Below are 13,952 nucleotides of genomic sequence, written 5' to 3' on the forward strand. Positions count from 1 at the left end.
GCCGAACTCATTGTTTATACATTTTGAATCTATGTGCTTTCTTTTCTGCAGTTCCGACTCAAGGGTTGGGGTTGTCGAAATCAGCAGGAGCAGTCAGCTTACACCAAGCCTTCTCGGAGCTACGACAGAACACAAGCCAGTTGGATCCGGGACCGAGCACCGCCCCGGCCTCCGTGCCCTCCACCCATCCTCTCGCCTCCCAGGCATTCACTCCTGCAGTTGAAGCTTTAACTGGCAGCGGCATTTCTAGTTCAAACCAGGAGGTCTCTGATGCCTCCCCCACTCCTTCCTCCTCTGCTCCTCCTGCTTCAGTGCCTTCCACCTTACCCCTCACCAGTGTCTCCAACGTTCTCCCGACGATGCTCACATCCCCTCCCCTCTCCCTGGTGACCTCACCCTCGTCGACACTCCCGGCCAGTGAAACTCCGCTCGATTATCGTCCGCTCTCTCCCGTATCATCGACTTCGTACACCTCTTCCTGCGTCGCCTCCGCCACGCCCGTTTCCGGCCCTCAGTTCGCTTCTTCCTCCGGTGTTTCTTCAGTCCAACCGACGCCCGTGCACTCGCAGCCACAGATATCCGCCCTGCCCGGACAGACACACGCTCACTGTAGTGAATGTGACTCGAGGTGTGTTTTAATGGCGCCGCACCAATCAAAAAGTCAATTTGTCATGGAATTGCGTGACATTTCCCAGGTGCGACGCATCCATGGAGTGCCAAAGCAAGCCGGATGACATCCAAGCTCTGGAGAAGAAGCTACGCTCGCTCTTCATGGACCTCGGGGGTGGGGCGGTTTCCCCCCAGGGCGACCTGCTGCCGACCGACACTACCTCCGGCGCCTCGGTGGGGGGGACGTCGTCCCCGCTGGGCACCTCCGCCGCAGCCGTCGGCCCCGGCCAGACTGCTAGTCCTCCTCAGCCCCCGACCACCCTGGCGCTGGGCTCGCCCAGCCCCGTGCAGGGCCCCAGCACTCCTATCTCCACTTCTTCACCATCTGGTACATCCTTGAAATGGCTGTCCTTGAACTTCCACTTATTCAATGGTGTCATTTTTGTTATTTCCTCAGTCAACGCTGCCACCACCTTTGGCCAGAACACTCCATCCAAAACTCCCTTATCCAGGGTACCGGTGAGTACCTTTGCCGTGCATTTGATTTTAATTGTACCGGGTGTCTTAAGGTGTCACATTAAACCTTCCCTGATCACAAAAGGGTTCGACCACCGCAACACAATGCTATTCAATAGCCTGTCTATGGTGTTTTCCATTTTGTTACTATTAAGCTTAATGGAGATGTTCGCCAAAACTGAAGCTATATGCGGGATAAAATACGAGTGAAATTTTCTTTTTATGTTAAAGGGGAAATCCACTGGTTTGCATTTATCAGTGAATCCAATAGGTCATGTAATATGTACTCTATTTTGACAATGTGAGGTTAAATCCTCTCTCATTTAATAGTGTTTTGTGAAGATTTTTATCGACAAGTACAAATTTTCAGGGGCGCTGCCATTTTCGCGAGTCACATGAACTACCTGCGCTGATGTGACGTGTTACGTGCCACAACAAAGGCTTGATTACATGGGACACCATTTATGCCCAGCGCTGATTTCTCGGATTTATCCTCATCTGATGAAGAAATAGCAGTATCGGTTGATCGGGAAGACTCAGGAATACTTCCATACACCAACGTTAGCAGCACCGCTCACACTATTAAGTGAGAGAGGATTTAACATCACATTGTCAAAATGGAGTACATATTACGTGACCTATTGGATACATTGTTAATGCAAACCAGTGAATTTCCCTTTTAAGATTGACGGTGAACGTGTTGTGAAGTGAATTGAACTCACTGGCACCACACAGTCGTCGTTTCTAAAAAGTGTTCAAGTCACTGCAAAAAAAAAAAAAAAATCGGTCAGCTTGTATCTTGAAGTCAAGGTCATTCGTATCTCAAGGCGCCACGTTATTGTAAAAGATCGCTAGTTGTTCTTGAATCTGTGTAAGAAAAGGTTCATCGTGTATAAACGGATTTGTTTTCCTCACAAGCCATCTTGCATGCCAGTTCACTGACTATTTTTTCCTCTCCAAATCTCATCCCCTCCTGCTTTCCTGTCCGAAATTAGGCCACTTCTCCTTCAGAACTTCCACCCTCCCTCCCTGGACTCTCTCTCACTCAGGTGTTGTTATTTTTGCTGCTATTTACGAGTGTCGTACCTCTTCGTTATGGCTTCTCGCTTTTACTCGCGTTGAATGCTTTGCGGTGTCTGGGTAGAGGATCCCAACCAGTAATCACGGAGGCAGTGAAGTGCGCATAAATCGTTTCAATTTGACAGATAAAGTGCAAAAGAGGCTCTTGCGGAGACAATTAATAGAATTTTCTTTTATAGCCCAGACTTTTTTTTTGTCTGTGTGTGTCTGTGTGCGTGTGTGTGTTGTCTGTGTGTCTGCAAGGGCCGAACTCTGTCTAAAAATAGTTTTCCATTCAAGCGCGAGAAGGACACTCAATAAAAATGCGGGAGTCAGACATTCATTCCCTGCTCCTTGCGCAGCTCGCGTGGGCGAGACGAGTCGTCTTGTATTGGAATGATTTTCACTGCAGTTAAACCTCACCACGCTTTGATTAATTTATGCTCTACATAATCAGAGGAAAAAACGTTACCTTTGGCTTACCCGGCTTATGTGTGCAGCTGTGTTTGCATAATCGTCTATGTGGTGTATTTATCCCACCGACATTTATTGTCTGTTTGTCATGACATCATTAAATAGAGGTTTTTGCTCATATTCAATAGGCGTTGTACCACACCTTGTATCTGTGCCTTGGCCAACAGGAGGCAGTATAAAATAAACATGTGAATATATATGAAGGAGACGGTCACAATCCTCAGTCAGCTGCAGTAATATTCGTCCTTCTTTGCAGAGGACAAAAAACAAACATCCTGCATGTATGTGAAATTTGTGAGGGGAAAAAAAAAAAAAAAAACAAGCTGGTGGGATACTAAGTGGTCGTTTACAAACATAAATGTAATTCTCTTTTTGCCCCTGCAGTCCCAGCAGCCTCTAGAGGACCTGGACGCTCAACTGAGACGAGCCCTGAGCCCCGAGACGGTTTCTCTTGGCACACCCGCACAGGTACAAGTAAAGATTCACACATTTTATCGGCACTGTGCTAATTTGTTTCCTCCATGTTTCCTTCAGGCTTCCCATGGCGCCACTCCTCTGGCGGGACAACCAAGTATGTAGAGTGACTTAACTCTTTGCACATCTTATGCGACGAGCAGCTTCTTTGACGTGTTGTTTTCCTTTGAGCTCCCTCGTCTCTGGAGGAAGACGTCTCTACAAATGCTGCTCCTCAAGCTGGAATCAAACTTGGGAGATTTCAGGTATGGACGCCTCGAAGAAATGATTTCATCTGTCTTTCCCGCTGTTCTTTTTCAAACTTCTCTCCATTGCTTAGGTGTCGCTGGCCGCTGAAGGGCCTCGTCGGCAGCCTCCAGCCTGCACGGAATCCTCCTCCACCACTTCTTCTTCTTCATCTTCCTCCACAACTTCATCGTCGTCGTCCTCCAGTCTCTCCAGCCCAGAAAACACTTTGCATAAGGACTCCTTGTCCCCGCTCAGAGCGGGAGGAACAAAGGGTGGAGATGTGGTGGATGGACTTCCGCGGAAAATGCTCGGCGTGTCCCAACGCCCTTCGCCTTTCTCCTCGCCGTGCCCCTCGCCAAAGCCCGCCGCAATGATCGGACGCTTCCAGGTAGAAACATCTTCATGCCTTTGTTATTTTGATGTTGATATTTTATTTTTTTGTGTGCGTTCTAACACAGGTGAGCACCAATTCTGACGCCCAGGTAGGCAGGTTTTCCGTCAGTCTGACCCAAGAGCAGAGCACTGAACCCAGGCCGTGGTCGCCACCCCTTGCCCGGGCTGCGAACGGCCCCGCCGAGCCGGGCCACTCCCCGGTTCCGGACGCTGCCCACAAAACCTCCCTGCCCGGTCTGAACAGCAGCAACTCCTTCAACAACTCCTACATAAGCAGCGACAACGACTCGGAATTTGAGGACGAAGACTTCAAGCGGGAGATCAACCGCCTCCGGGAAAAGTGAGGCGGCGCTCGCCCGCTTCCTCTTCCTCAGCGTCCCCGCAAGGACTCCACTTCTTAAATTGTTGTCCTGTTTATTCCACCAGACACTTGAGCGAGATTCAAGCCCTCCACACGCGTCAGAAGGAAGAAATAGACGGTCTCTTCACGCGGCTGGGAAAGGTAATGGGCAATTAACCGAACCGCACCGGGCAGAAACGGGAGTTGAAAGACCCAAACGGCATCTTTGTTGACGGGTGTAGGTTCCTCCAGCCGCTGTACTTCCTCCGGTCATCGCCTTGGCCGGGAGGCGGAGACGACCCACCAAGAGCAAATCTTCCAAATCGTCCAGAACCAGCTCCTCGCACGGTAGCAAGAGTCCGCCTCAGCTAGGTTGGTTTTCCTGCTCTTAAACTGTCAGATCAGACAAGCTCCAGTGGATTACATCCCTGTTTGAATGCTAAGGTATGAAAAACGTGATTTCAAAACTTATGCCATCTTTTTTTTTTTTTTTTTTTAATCTTTTTGAGGGGAAGTAAAAATAAAGCACTTGAATTAAGGTGGCCACACAACCTTCAATTGAGATATCTTGAGTCTTACACCTGGCATTTGAACAGGGGTGTGGAGACTTTTGACATCCACTGTATTAATACATTTTGCAATGGCTGCAAAAATTTAACGCTGTACACTGTATGTGTTTACGTGTGTCTGCTTGGTTCCACGTGCGGGTGGCTGCTGCCGCAGGCTCCAAGCTTGAACATTTCTGACTGCCTTCCCTGTCTGTTTTCCCGTGTGTTTGTGTGTGTGTGTGTGTCTGTTTTGGACAACCGCCGTCTGTGTGCGCACGCTCCCCCCCCCCGCCGCTCGCCCTGCCTCCTCGCTGCCCACCCCCCGCTGTTTCCAGGCAGCGCCTCGTCGGCCCAGAGCGTCCCGTCGTCGTGCCCCGGCCGGCTGGCCCGGTCGACGCCGGGAGGACTCGCGGACGCAGGCGCCGGCCGCCGCGGCGGCGAGCGGCCCCTCGACGCGGCCCCCTCCGCCGACATCCTGTGTTCGGCCTACGCGAGCTCGGCGGCTCTCTCCGTGCCCAGCTTGTGCGCTACCACCCCAGGTAGGCTCGACGACATCAAGACCCCGTATAGGGGTTTTACCGTCTGTCACATCTTTGCTTGTCAACAAACGGACGCATGTTTGTGTGTCGTTACTCACATCAACACACTGCTCACTTCTTTCCTGTATTTCTCTCTGTTACGTTTTCTGTGTCCCGTCTCTTTGTGTTGGGCTCTTCCCCCTCCCATCATCTCCTCACTCAGGCTGCGTAAAGTTGAGCTGGGGTTCTGAGCGTTTGGCCTTCAAGCCTGGCGCCAGGAGGACGCGCTTTCTGAGTACGCCCTGCTTGGCTCTTTGTGTGTAACGCTTTCATTTCTTTGCCCTTCTTTCTGCCTGTTGTACTCGGTTCTTTCCCCCTTTAATCCTTCTTTTACAACCATCACGTTAGAAGTTATCTTCCTTAAAGGAGAATTCCGGTGGATTGCATTAACAATGTATCCAATAGGTCATGTAATATGTACTCTATCTTGACAATGTGATGTTAAATCCTCTCATTTGATCATATTTTGTGAAGATTTTTAAGGACGATTACGAATTTTCAGGTGCGCTGCCATTTTCGCGAGTCACATGACCTACGTGCACGGATGTGACGGGTTACGTGCCGTGTTAAAGGCTCAATTACATGGGACACCATTTACGCGCAGCGCTGATTTCTCGGATTTATCCTCCTCTGACGAAGAAATAGTATCAGTTGATCGGGAAGACGGAGGAATACTTCCATACGCAGCCGTGAGCTGTGCTCTGCCGTCTTCCCGATCAATTGAGCGGCTGAGCCACATGTCACAACTCACATGACCGCGCACCTAGGTCATGTGACTCGTGAAAATGGCAGTGCCCCTGAAAATTTGTACTCGTCGATGGATAATCTTCTCAAAACACTATTAAATGAGAGAGGAGTTAACATCACATTGTCAAGATGGAGTACATATTACATGACCTATTGGATAACTTGTTAATGCAAACCAGTAGATTCCCCCTTTGGGAATTGGAAATCCCATTAAATTATGTTAAATCATGATAAAAACATATTTATGCATGTTTGGAAATGGTTAACTTTAGGTGACCTACTTGTAATCTAGACTTCACTTGTAACGGATTGTCTACCCAAGTTATTTATCCTCGGTTTGCTGTTTTTGTTGTTATTATTAGAAACATTTATTTTTTGGGGGGGTGTGATTGGCTAAAATTGAATTTAAGCTAGGTTACAAGTCTGTTCTTGGTAAAATGCCCACACAGCCAAAAAAACAGATTTTTGTCATTTAATTGGGACAGACATTTCTCTCTGGAATGGTTGCTGGGATTTAACGCTCTCTTTCTCTCTCTCTCTCTCCTCTCTCTCTCTCTCTCTCTCTCTCTCTCTCTCTCTTTCTCCCTCCCTCCCGCTCTCTCTCTTTTTATTTCTTTATCTCTCTATCCCCTCCCTTTCTCGCCTTCTGGGTGCCGTGCAGGGAAGATGGTGAAAAAAGTCTGCCCCTGCAACCAGCTCTGTAGTAACTATCTCAATTATTTATTTATTTATTTTTTGCTCCTTCCTTCATTTTTGCATCTTCCCTTGCGCTCGCTTTCCATTCAGTTATTTCAGCGTGTTTAAAGGTCTCCATTGCCGCTGGTGGATAGTAAGACAAAAGGCTGACGTACTTGAGTTGACATAATACGCATGTACATGTAGGCGAAGCACTCGTGCACTTAAATAACCCCCCGTTCCCTGCTGCTACCCTTGTCAATGCTGCATTTTCAATGTCATCTAAAGTGATCTTCAAATGTGTCTTGATGTGCCTGTGATCGAAACGAATGCACTAATGAGTTTTTCTTTGCCGTGAGGTGCCAATGGGACGTCTAACTCTTGTATCTTGTCACAGGGACCAACAGCACCAACGCAGTGAGCGGTTCCGGCCCTCTTTGTCAGAGCCAGGGGGGCTCCCAGTGTCTCAACATATCAGCCCCTCACCAGCGCAAAGGAACCTTCACCGATGACCTCCATAAACTGGTGGACAACTGGGCCAGAGACCTCTCACAGGTTGTTTTTTTTTTTTTTTTTTTTTTAACCCTACAACAGTGGTGGTCAATGCCTCTATCGCGAGGAAGTCTTGGTCGATCGGGGGACAGCATGCCAAAAAAAAAAAAAAAAGTCAGCCAATGCTCCCTCTAAACTGCGCGCATCCGCAATTGTGCACCTCTGATGCAGTCTCTTTGCAGATATTCTGCGTTTGCAAATTGGAAGCATAACATATACAACTATTCAGTTTGTGGCATTTTGCAATGTGATTCAACGAGTGAGGGATGACCGGTTGTTACATCCAATGGCACAATTCACATACGTACTGTAAAAGATGAAAAGAAGAAGCCACTGGTTTCTTTTAGGCTGCACACGGAACTTTCTCTAACGACGGCTGCTCCATCAAACTCTTTTTCCTAGTTTACACCCGTCCCCCACCTTAAAGACGTACACTCATAATTACAAATGTTACAGTACTTACGCAGCCCATCAATGTGTCATCAATGACAGCCTCCACCACCGCGGCTTTACTTAGCAACACAGTCTGGGCAAAGTAGAGCAAAGACGAGCTAGACATGCTGTTTATATTTACTTTCGATATTAACAGAGAAAGTTAAAAAAGAAATGCTGTTGTTTTAAGATGCAGTGACCGTCAGAGTATGTGAATAATCAAAGAAAAAGTGGTTAAACTGGACGAGATTTTCTCTTTTCCGAGTGGGAAAGGTCTGGTCTCAAGCCAAAGTAGAAAGTGCAGGATGAGATGGTGTGTCATTTTAAAATTCTAGCTTGGCCCCTGGAGAGGCTGGCTGCTAAAAAGTAGATCTTGGGCTAAAAAGGTCTGGGCACCCCTGCCCAAGAATGTAACTAAGCGAGTTGTCTTTTGTGATTTATTCCAAGGGTAAGAAGAGCACCAAACAGCTGCAACAGGCAACAACACAAGGGCACAGCTACGAGGTAGCGCCCAAAATCCACGACACAACAAGCCCCGCAGCAAATAGCAGAACTGAATTCAGGCCCATATAGGCTGCAGTTTTGATCCATAAACGTAGTTCTACGTGATCTCATCATCTTTAGGTGATCCAGTCCGCCAGTCTGGGCAGGAAGTTCTCCGCCCCGAGCCAGCTGTGCCCGAGCAGCGTCGCCGCGTCCGCCCACCTGCCCTGCAACCCGACTACCTCTCTGGCTTCCCGCAAGGGCTCGCTGTGCCAGCCCCTTACCTCCCCTGCGCCACCCCACCCTCACCTGCCCCCGCCGCACTTCATCCCGTACGCGCCGGCCCCGGCCTACACCGCGCAGTGGTCCGGGCCCGCTCATGGGGTCTCGGCGCCGCACGCGGGGCCCCTGCTGGTCAGCGCTTCTCAGACGCTGGGCCCTTACGCCGCCTCGATGAGCGGCCAGATCCCGGGTCAGGGGCCCTTGCACGCGTTCATGCACAAGTCGGTCAGCAACCCCGGAGGACCCAACACGAGGACCACGTAGGGGTTAGCGGAGGGACTCGTCGGAACGCCGGCCCGACTGGACTCGGGGATCGATGGGTTAAAGAAGAGGACGTTTGCCAAAGAGGGTCGATCTTAGGTGAAACTCGGGAGAGCACAACAACACTGAAGAGCGCCTCCATTTTGCTCAGTCTTTGCTTTTAGCTCTTCTAGCTAACATGTGCAATGTGTGTATAAAATCGAGGAGGTACTTTTTTTTTTTTTAAAGCATTCACTTGGATGCAAATCAGAGGTCTTTGAGTACGATTGGTAGCCCCCCCACCCCTCCTGCGTCAAAGCAATAACACGACAAACATTGAAAAAGGCAGACAACAAAGCGAAGTGACCTTCAGAACAAGATCTTGAGTTTAGATTTTCTTTCTTGATTTGATTTGGCTTCGTTTCGCGTTGCGCACACGGACACGCGCGCCTCTTCGTTGGCTTTTCTTGAGATGAATATTTCCCTTCGTGAATGTCATCGATAATAGTTATTCTATTTAAAAAAAAGAGAGGGGAAAAAAAAATACAAAAAAAAAAATCTGGTGTGGCCGGACCTGTTACACGCACACACTTTTTGGTGTGGTGGGACAACAACACTGTGATTAAAATTGTTTGTTAGGAGTCATAACAACAATTTGGGGGAGCATCCTTTCACTGCTGTGCTCCATTTTTTTTCCCCAACTAAAAAAAAAAGAAAAAATGCCTTAATCGATAATTCAGCCACCATTTGACCTCCAATTGAAATATGGAATGCTAGCTACTTTTTGTTTTTTTTCTCCTTCCACAGTACTTAAATACGACACTTTAAACGCTCCCCTTTTTGCCCTGTTAGGTAAATGTGAATGTACAAAGCAGCAAGTTTTTAGTTCGCTTTCTAGTGCCTTGCTCGACCCGCCGAGGACTCGCTCCTCCCCGTAGAAACACTGGAGAGCGCACGAGGACCACATGGGAGTGCCGTCGTTTTTCTCCGAGTCTAGGGAGGACGTACCGTATATAAGACAAGGATTGTATTATTAGAAAGAAAGCCATGTTTGTGTTTCGTTGTCTTTTGTGACTTGCGTCCGTTGCTCGCACCCACGTGCTCAAAAACAGCCACTTGAGTTTAGCGTAACGTCGCCATTAGCTGAGAAGCCTCAAATTTACGAACGAATGAACGCAGCGTTTTGAAATACCGAGCTGTAACTAACAAAAGTCCTCATGCCCTCTTTTTGATAAATTCCTTTAAATTGCCCCCCCCCCTTTTTTATGTGGTCATGGGTAATTTAGCGCTGTAAAAAGTCTACACACCTGTGTGATATTTAAAAAAAAAAAAAAAAACATTGAAACTTTGACCATTGTGATCAAAAACAAAAACTTTTTTTTTTATGTTAAATTTTTCACGCCGGCCATCATTTAAAGTGCCTCTCTGTCGCCCTAAATAAATGTCAGATGTTCTAGTAGGCTTTTCTTTACTTTTTTGGGGGGAGCCATTTAGCACAAAAAGTAACTTGTGCTCGTTTGCTGTTTTAAGACGTTCATAATTCCTTCCACGGCTCTGTGATAGTAGCGTGCACACTTGTGCACCCAGATTATTTTCTCCCAAAATGACTAAAAAGTTATATGACAATAATGGTGGAAATGGTTTATTCTTGAATACTGATTCTCTTGGTCTTATTTTTTAATGCATTTCAACAGGGGAGTGTGTAGACTTTTTCCATCCACCAATGTTCCCCAAGGGCCACACACGGGCACAACCATTTTGAGCCCATGTTGCCATCGATGTAAAATATTCGTCAATTACAATGTAACGCTGAATTTCTTTGGGCAGATTCAACACTAAAGGTTTTCTCCACCCAAGCGGCAGCGCTCGATAGCAACAGGTGGACTTGACTGTGAAGTTCTACTGGGGGACTTGAACTGTGAAACGCTGGTGGTGGTTGTTGTGAATGTTCTTGCATTAAAAGCGGGGTGAATCACAGTCTTTGTCACAGGAGTAGCATTCGCTCTTAGCTCATATTTAGATGATGCTGTTGGTGTGCCATCACAGTACTCACTTCTTTTTTTTTTTTTTTTAAATCTTACTAGAGAAGTGAGCATTTCCTTTTTCCAGCTCTGCCATGTCCAGTATCGAGCACATCATACTTCAATTTTTTTTTTTAATATTTTCATTTGCTTCCCCAGGAAAAAAAATATCCTCACTTGTTTTATCTGCTGTTTTATTGTGTGTAGCAGCACCTGCCTAACTCAGTGGTTTCTTTTCTTTCTATTTGACAAAAAAAAAAACATGTTTGGATGTGAAAAATAAATCAAAGACATGGGGAGTCATCAGCAGCCTTTAACGGTATGTTTTGCACTAAGTAGAGAGTGTTAAAGCTTCATATTAAGACAAATACAATGACATTTGTTACTTTATTTGTAAAGACTTAATAAATAAATGTTGTTGAAATGGATGGCGGTGAATGGGGTTTATGTCATGTGCTTTTCTACGTGTTAAAATATATTCCTTGTCTCAAAAAAGTTTGGAAAGTTGAATCGCTGCAATACTTTTCTTGTCCACACAACGGCAGCAAAACCTTAATTTCGTAGACGTTAGTTTTATTCCATCGTGATTAAAATGTTTTGTAAATGGATATACAAGTCTTTGAAATAGAGAAATCCAATGCTTATATAAACGTGCTGCCCCGAAAAGGGCTCGCGGGTGTGTATGAACTCGAGTTAACTGTACAAATCTAAAAATGTTTTTCACAAAGACTTACATTGTAGATTCGAGCTGAATGACACAGGTTTAGTTGTGTAATGTTTTTTTCTTTTGTTTTTTTTTCATAATTTGCTCTCTCTTATTGTCATCATTATCACTTATCAACCCAACCAGGTCAATGGAAAATTTAGAGCCTGATTAAAATAATTTTCTAACAATAAAGGGACACGTTTTGGGCAAATTGGAGGACAGATTATGTAACTTTGTGGTGGGGGGAGTGGACACCCCAGCAAATTTACGTGTCCTCCAGTCACCCGCATGTTCTCAAGTCACATTGTTTGTGTACATTTACTGTGTTTTGTGTTCAGCTATGCTCTTTTGCACTTACTTGAGCACATTCAGACCATTTAAATGAGGGAAACCGCTGCGGTTGTTTTCAGTTTCACTGCACTTTTGATCCTAAACGTAGCCTGAGGCGGCAGACCTTGCTGCTAATATGCAGTAATTTATCACATGTATCTGCATTTTTCCCATTTTCGTTGTATTTATGCACAGTATTCATTGAACCGAACCTCCAAAGTGTGCCCAAGACGAAGCCACGCCCATGAAAAACGTTTCCACGGCGACCACCTCTTCCGGTTTCCTCTCGCGGCCACGCGCACGCTTCACCCTCCCGCCTAACGCACGCGCTCACGTTGACTAATGCACTTTTGATGGAAGGAGCGACCGAGCGAGAGCGCCCGACACTTTTCACCAATTCCATGTTATTTATGAGTTTAAAAGACAACGGGAAGACTTCTGGAAAGGTAAATGGATTGTTTGCCAGTACAAAACATGCGATAATATAGTTAAATAATATTTTAGAGTTCCTAAAATTCCCTTTTATTCCATTTATGTAGTTATGCTATCTGAAGTCGACGAATTAGCACGATAGTTAGCCACATTTTGGTTTTTATTTGTTTTGTTTTTTTTGTCATTAAAGTGGACAAAACTGCTACTAAAATGTTTGTTTGGTCATATAAGTGTGTTTTAGAATTTGTAGCTATTATTGTGGTGTTATTTTGTCATTTTAAGCACGTAAATCGCAATCAATTTCAAAGTCATTTTTGTGAGAATATATACGTATGTGTGTGTGTGTGTATAAGTCTTGACCTTATTGGTTTGTTCAGATTTACCTATTGAGGAGGCCATAATTTCTATGTATGTGAGTGGTAGGGAGGACTATGTGGTTTCAAATCTCTCTCTTTGCCATTTTCCGACGAATTAGCACAGTGTTAGCAGTTATCGCACATAATGTTTGTCTTCAGATGCTGACTGGTCGTGCCCAGCGCTTTTCTCATCACTGAGACACCGGACATGGAACGCGAGAGCTCGTTGAGGAGGTGAGAACTACGGTGACATTTCCTCATTTCGTGTCGATGCAGACCTGCGACTTCACCTCTCTGCGGAACTTCACTACATTGACTTTCCGTTCCCAGTATTGGAACGGCATTTAAAGGACTTTCGTTGATGTATTATTTCAAAATTCCTGAAATGTCAACAACAACAAAAAAGCCTCGTCTGGTTTGATAAACAAAAGTAGTAAGGCTTCATTGTTTGGAGATAAATGGCCAGAAACAAATGAAATTGTCACGCTCAACTCTATAGCGCATGCTTCACTCTGACCACAGTTTGTCCTTGTTTGTCCGCACACAAATTCCCGAATGACCTCATCGGTTCTTTCTTTCATGTAAAATCCTCCTCCTCCTCATCATCATCCTTTGTTTACTAAATAGACCAAACAAATTCCCTCAACTCACAGGCATTCCAGCTCTATGGTTGTGATTTTTCCACAAATGTATTATTGCCATCAGTAGAGCGATGACAATTCCAGTCCTGTGTTTTTCTCCACAAGGCCGAGATACTAAAAGAGATTTTTGTCACTTTGAATTTCTTCCCTCCATCTTGGCTGCACTTGAACCTCAAAGGCTTCCTTTGTCGGGTGTGTACAAAAGCTCACATGGCCGCTGACCGCGACTGACTGTTGAAGGGAAAGTAGCGAGCCAGAGAGGGGGGGCCAAACCAGTGCACTCGCCACCTTTCCCATCTTCTACATAATACATATTTCAAGACAATTGCTGCAAGCGTGTGAAAAATATGTTGAGTCATTTATGGAGCTGTCGCGTTGAACTGTTTTTCGGCCGGTGTAGTTAAAACTTTCATTTATTTTTTGTCAATAATTTGATTTTGGCAGCGTTTTTCCACAACGCTCTTCTCCTTGGAGTGTCAAATTTAGAAGATATTTAGATCAATCAAAGAGCCTTTTTTATTGCGCACCATTCCAGTGTGTAGTTGTATCTATCATCCTTGTCTCTTTCCTCCGTTCTGGATTTCGAGGAGTCTCCACAGCAGGTTGAAGCTGGGCAGCGGCTCGTCCTCCAGCTTGACCGACCTCTCGCAGGCCAGGACTCCATCAGCAGGAGGAGGAGCGGAGAAGGTGGCGCTGGTGGACGAGGGCAGCAGGGACAAAGGGACCCAGCAGAGAAGAGCAGGGGCCAACGCCACCTGGAACAGGTCAGAAGTGGCGCTCTGCCTCTTTAACTTGATCCCTTTCCGTACGCTGCCTTGCCTGCCTAAGGCACATCG

At 46.3% G+C, this 13,952-nt stretch overlaps 2 protein-coding genes across 4 annotated transcripts in view; both read left to right on the forward strand.

Moving 5' to 3' along the window:
- wnk1b (WNK lysine deficient protein kinase 1b) overlaps positions 1 to 11,079 on the forward strand; it is a 70,786-nt gene extending 59,707 nt beyond the window's left edge. Inside the window, exons 21-36 of one of the 3 annotated variants that reach the window (XM_061806774.1) lie at positions 52 to 628; positions 696 to 997; positions 1,067 to 1,128; positions 2,121 to 2,174; positions 3,043 to 3,126; positions 3,193 to 3,229; positions 3,304 to 3,377; positions 3,452 to 3,748; positions 3,819 to 4,093; positions 4,180 to 4,255; positions 4,336 to 4,465; positions 4,977 to 5,180; positions 6,628 to 6,669; positions 7,039 to 7,196; positions 8,073 to 8,129; positions 8,250 to 11,079. In XM_061806774.1, the coding sequence (XP_061662758.1) occupies positions 52 to 628; positions 696 to 997; positions 1,067 to 1,128; positions 2,121 to 2,174; positions 3,043 to 3,126; positions 3,193 to 3,229; positions 3,304 to 3,377; positions 3,452 to 3,748; positions 3,819 to 4,093; positions 4,180 to 4,255; positions 4,336 to 4,465; positions 4,977 to 5,180; positions 6,628 to 6,669; positions 7,039 to 7,196; positions 8,073 to 8,129; positions 8,250 to 8,654 (2,834 nt within the window). In that variant the 3' untranslated portion in view covers positions 8,655 to 11,079. The other 2 variants (XM_061806775.1, XM_061806776.1) reach the window with 2 other exon arrangements.
- An 867-nt stretch (positions 11,080 to 11,946) lies between these two features.
- The window catches only part of cacna2d4a (calcium channel, voltage-dependent, alpha 2/delta subunit 4a), a 57,029-nt gene continuing 55,023 nt past the window's right edge, over positions 11,947 to 13,952 (forward strand). Inside the window, exons 1-3 of the mRNA XM_061806782.1 lie at positions 11,947 to 12,133; positions 12,635 to 12,708; positions 13,694 to 13,880. Of these exons, the coding sequence (XP_061662766.1) occupies positions 12,684 to 12,708; positions 13,694 to 13,880 (212 nt within the window). The 5' untranslated portion in view covers positions 11,947 to 12,133; positions 12,635 to 12,683. The remainder of the gene's footprint in view (positions 12,134 to 12,634; positions 12,709 to 13,693; positions 13,881 to 13,952) is intronic.

Source organism: Syngnathoides biaculeatus, chromosome 20 (assembly GCF_019802595.1).
Source record: "Syngnathoides biaculeatus isolate LvHL_M chromosome 20, ASM1980259v1, whole genome shotgun sequence".
In the NCBI taxonomy this organism is placed as follows: domain Eukaryota; kingdom Metazoa; phylum Chordata; class Actinopteri; order Syngnathiformes; family Syngnathidae; genus Syngnathoides; species Syngnathoides biaculeatus.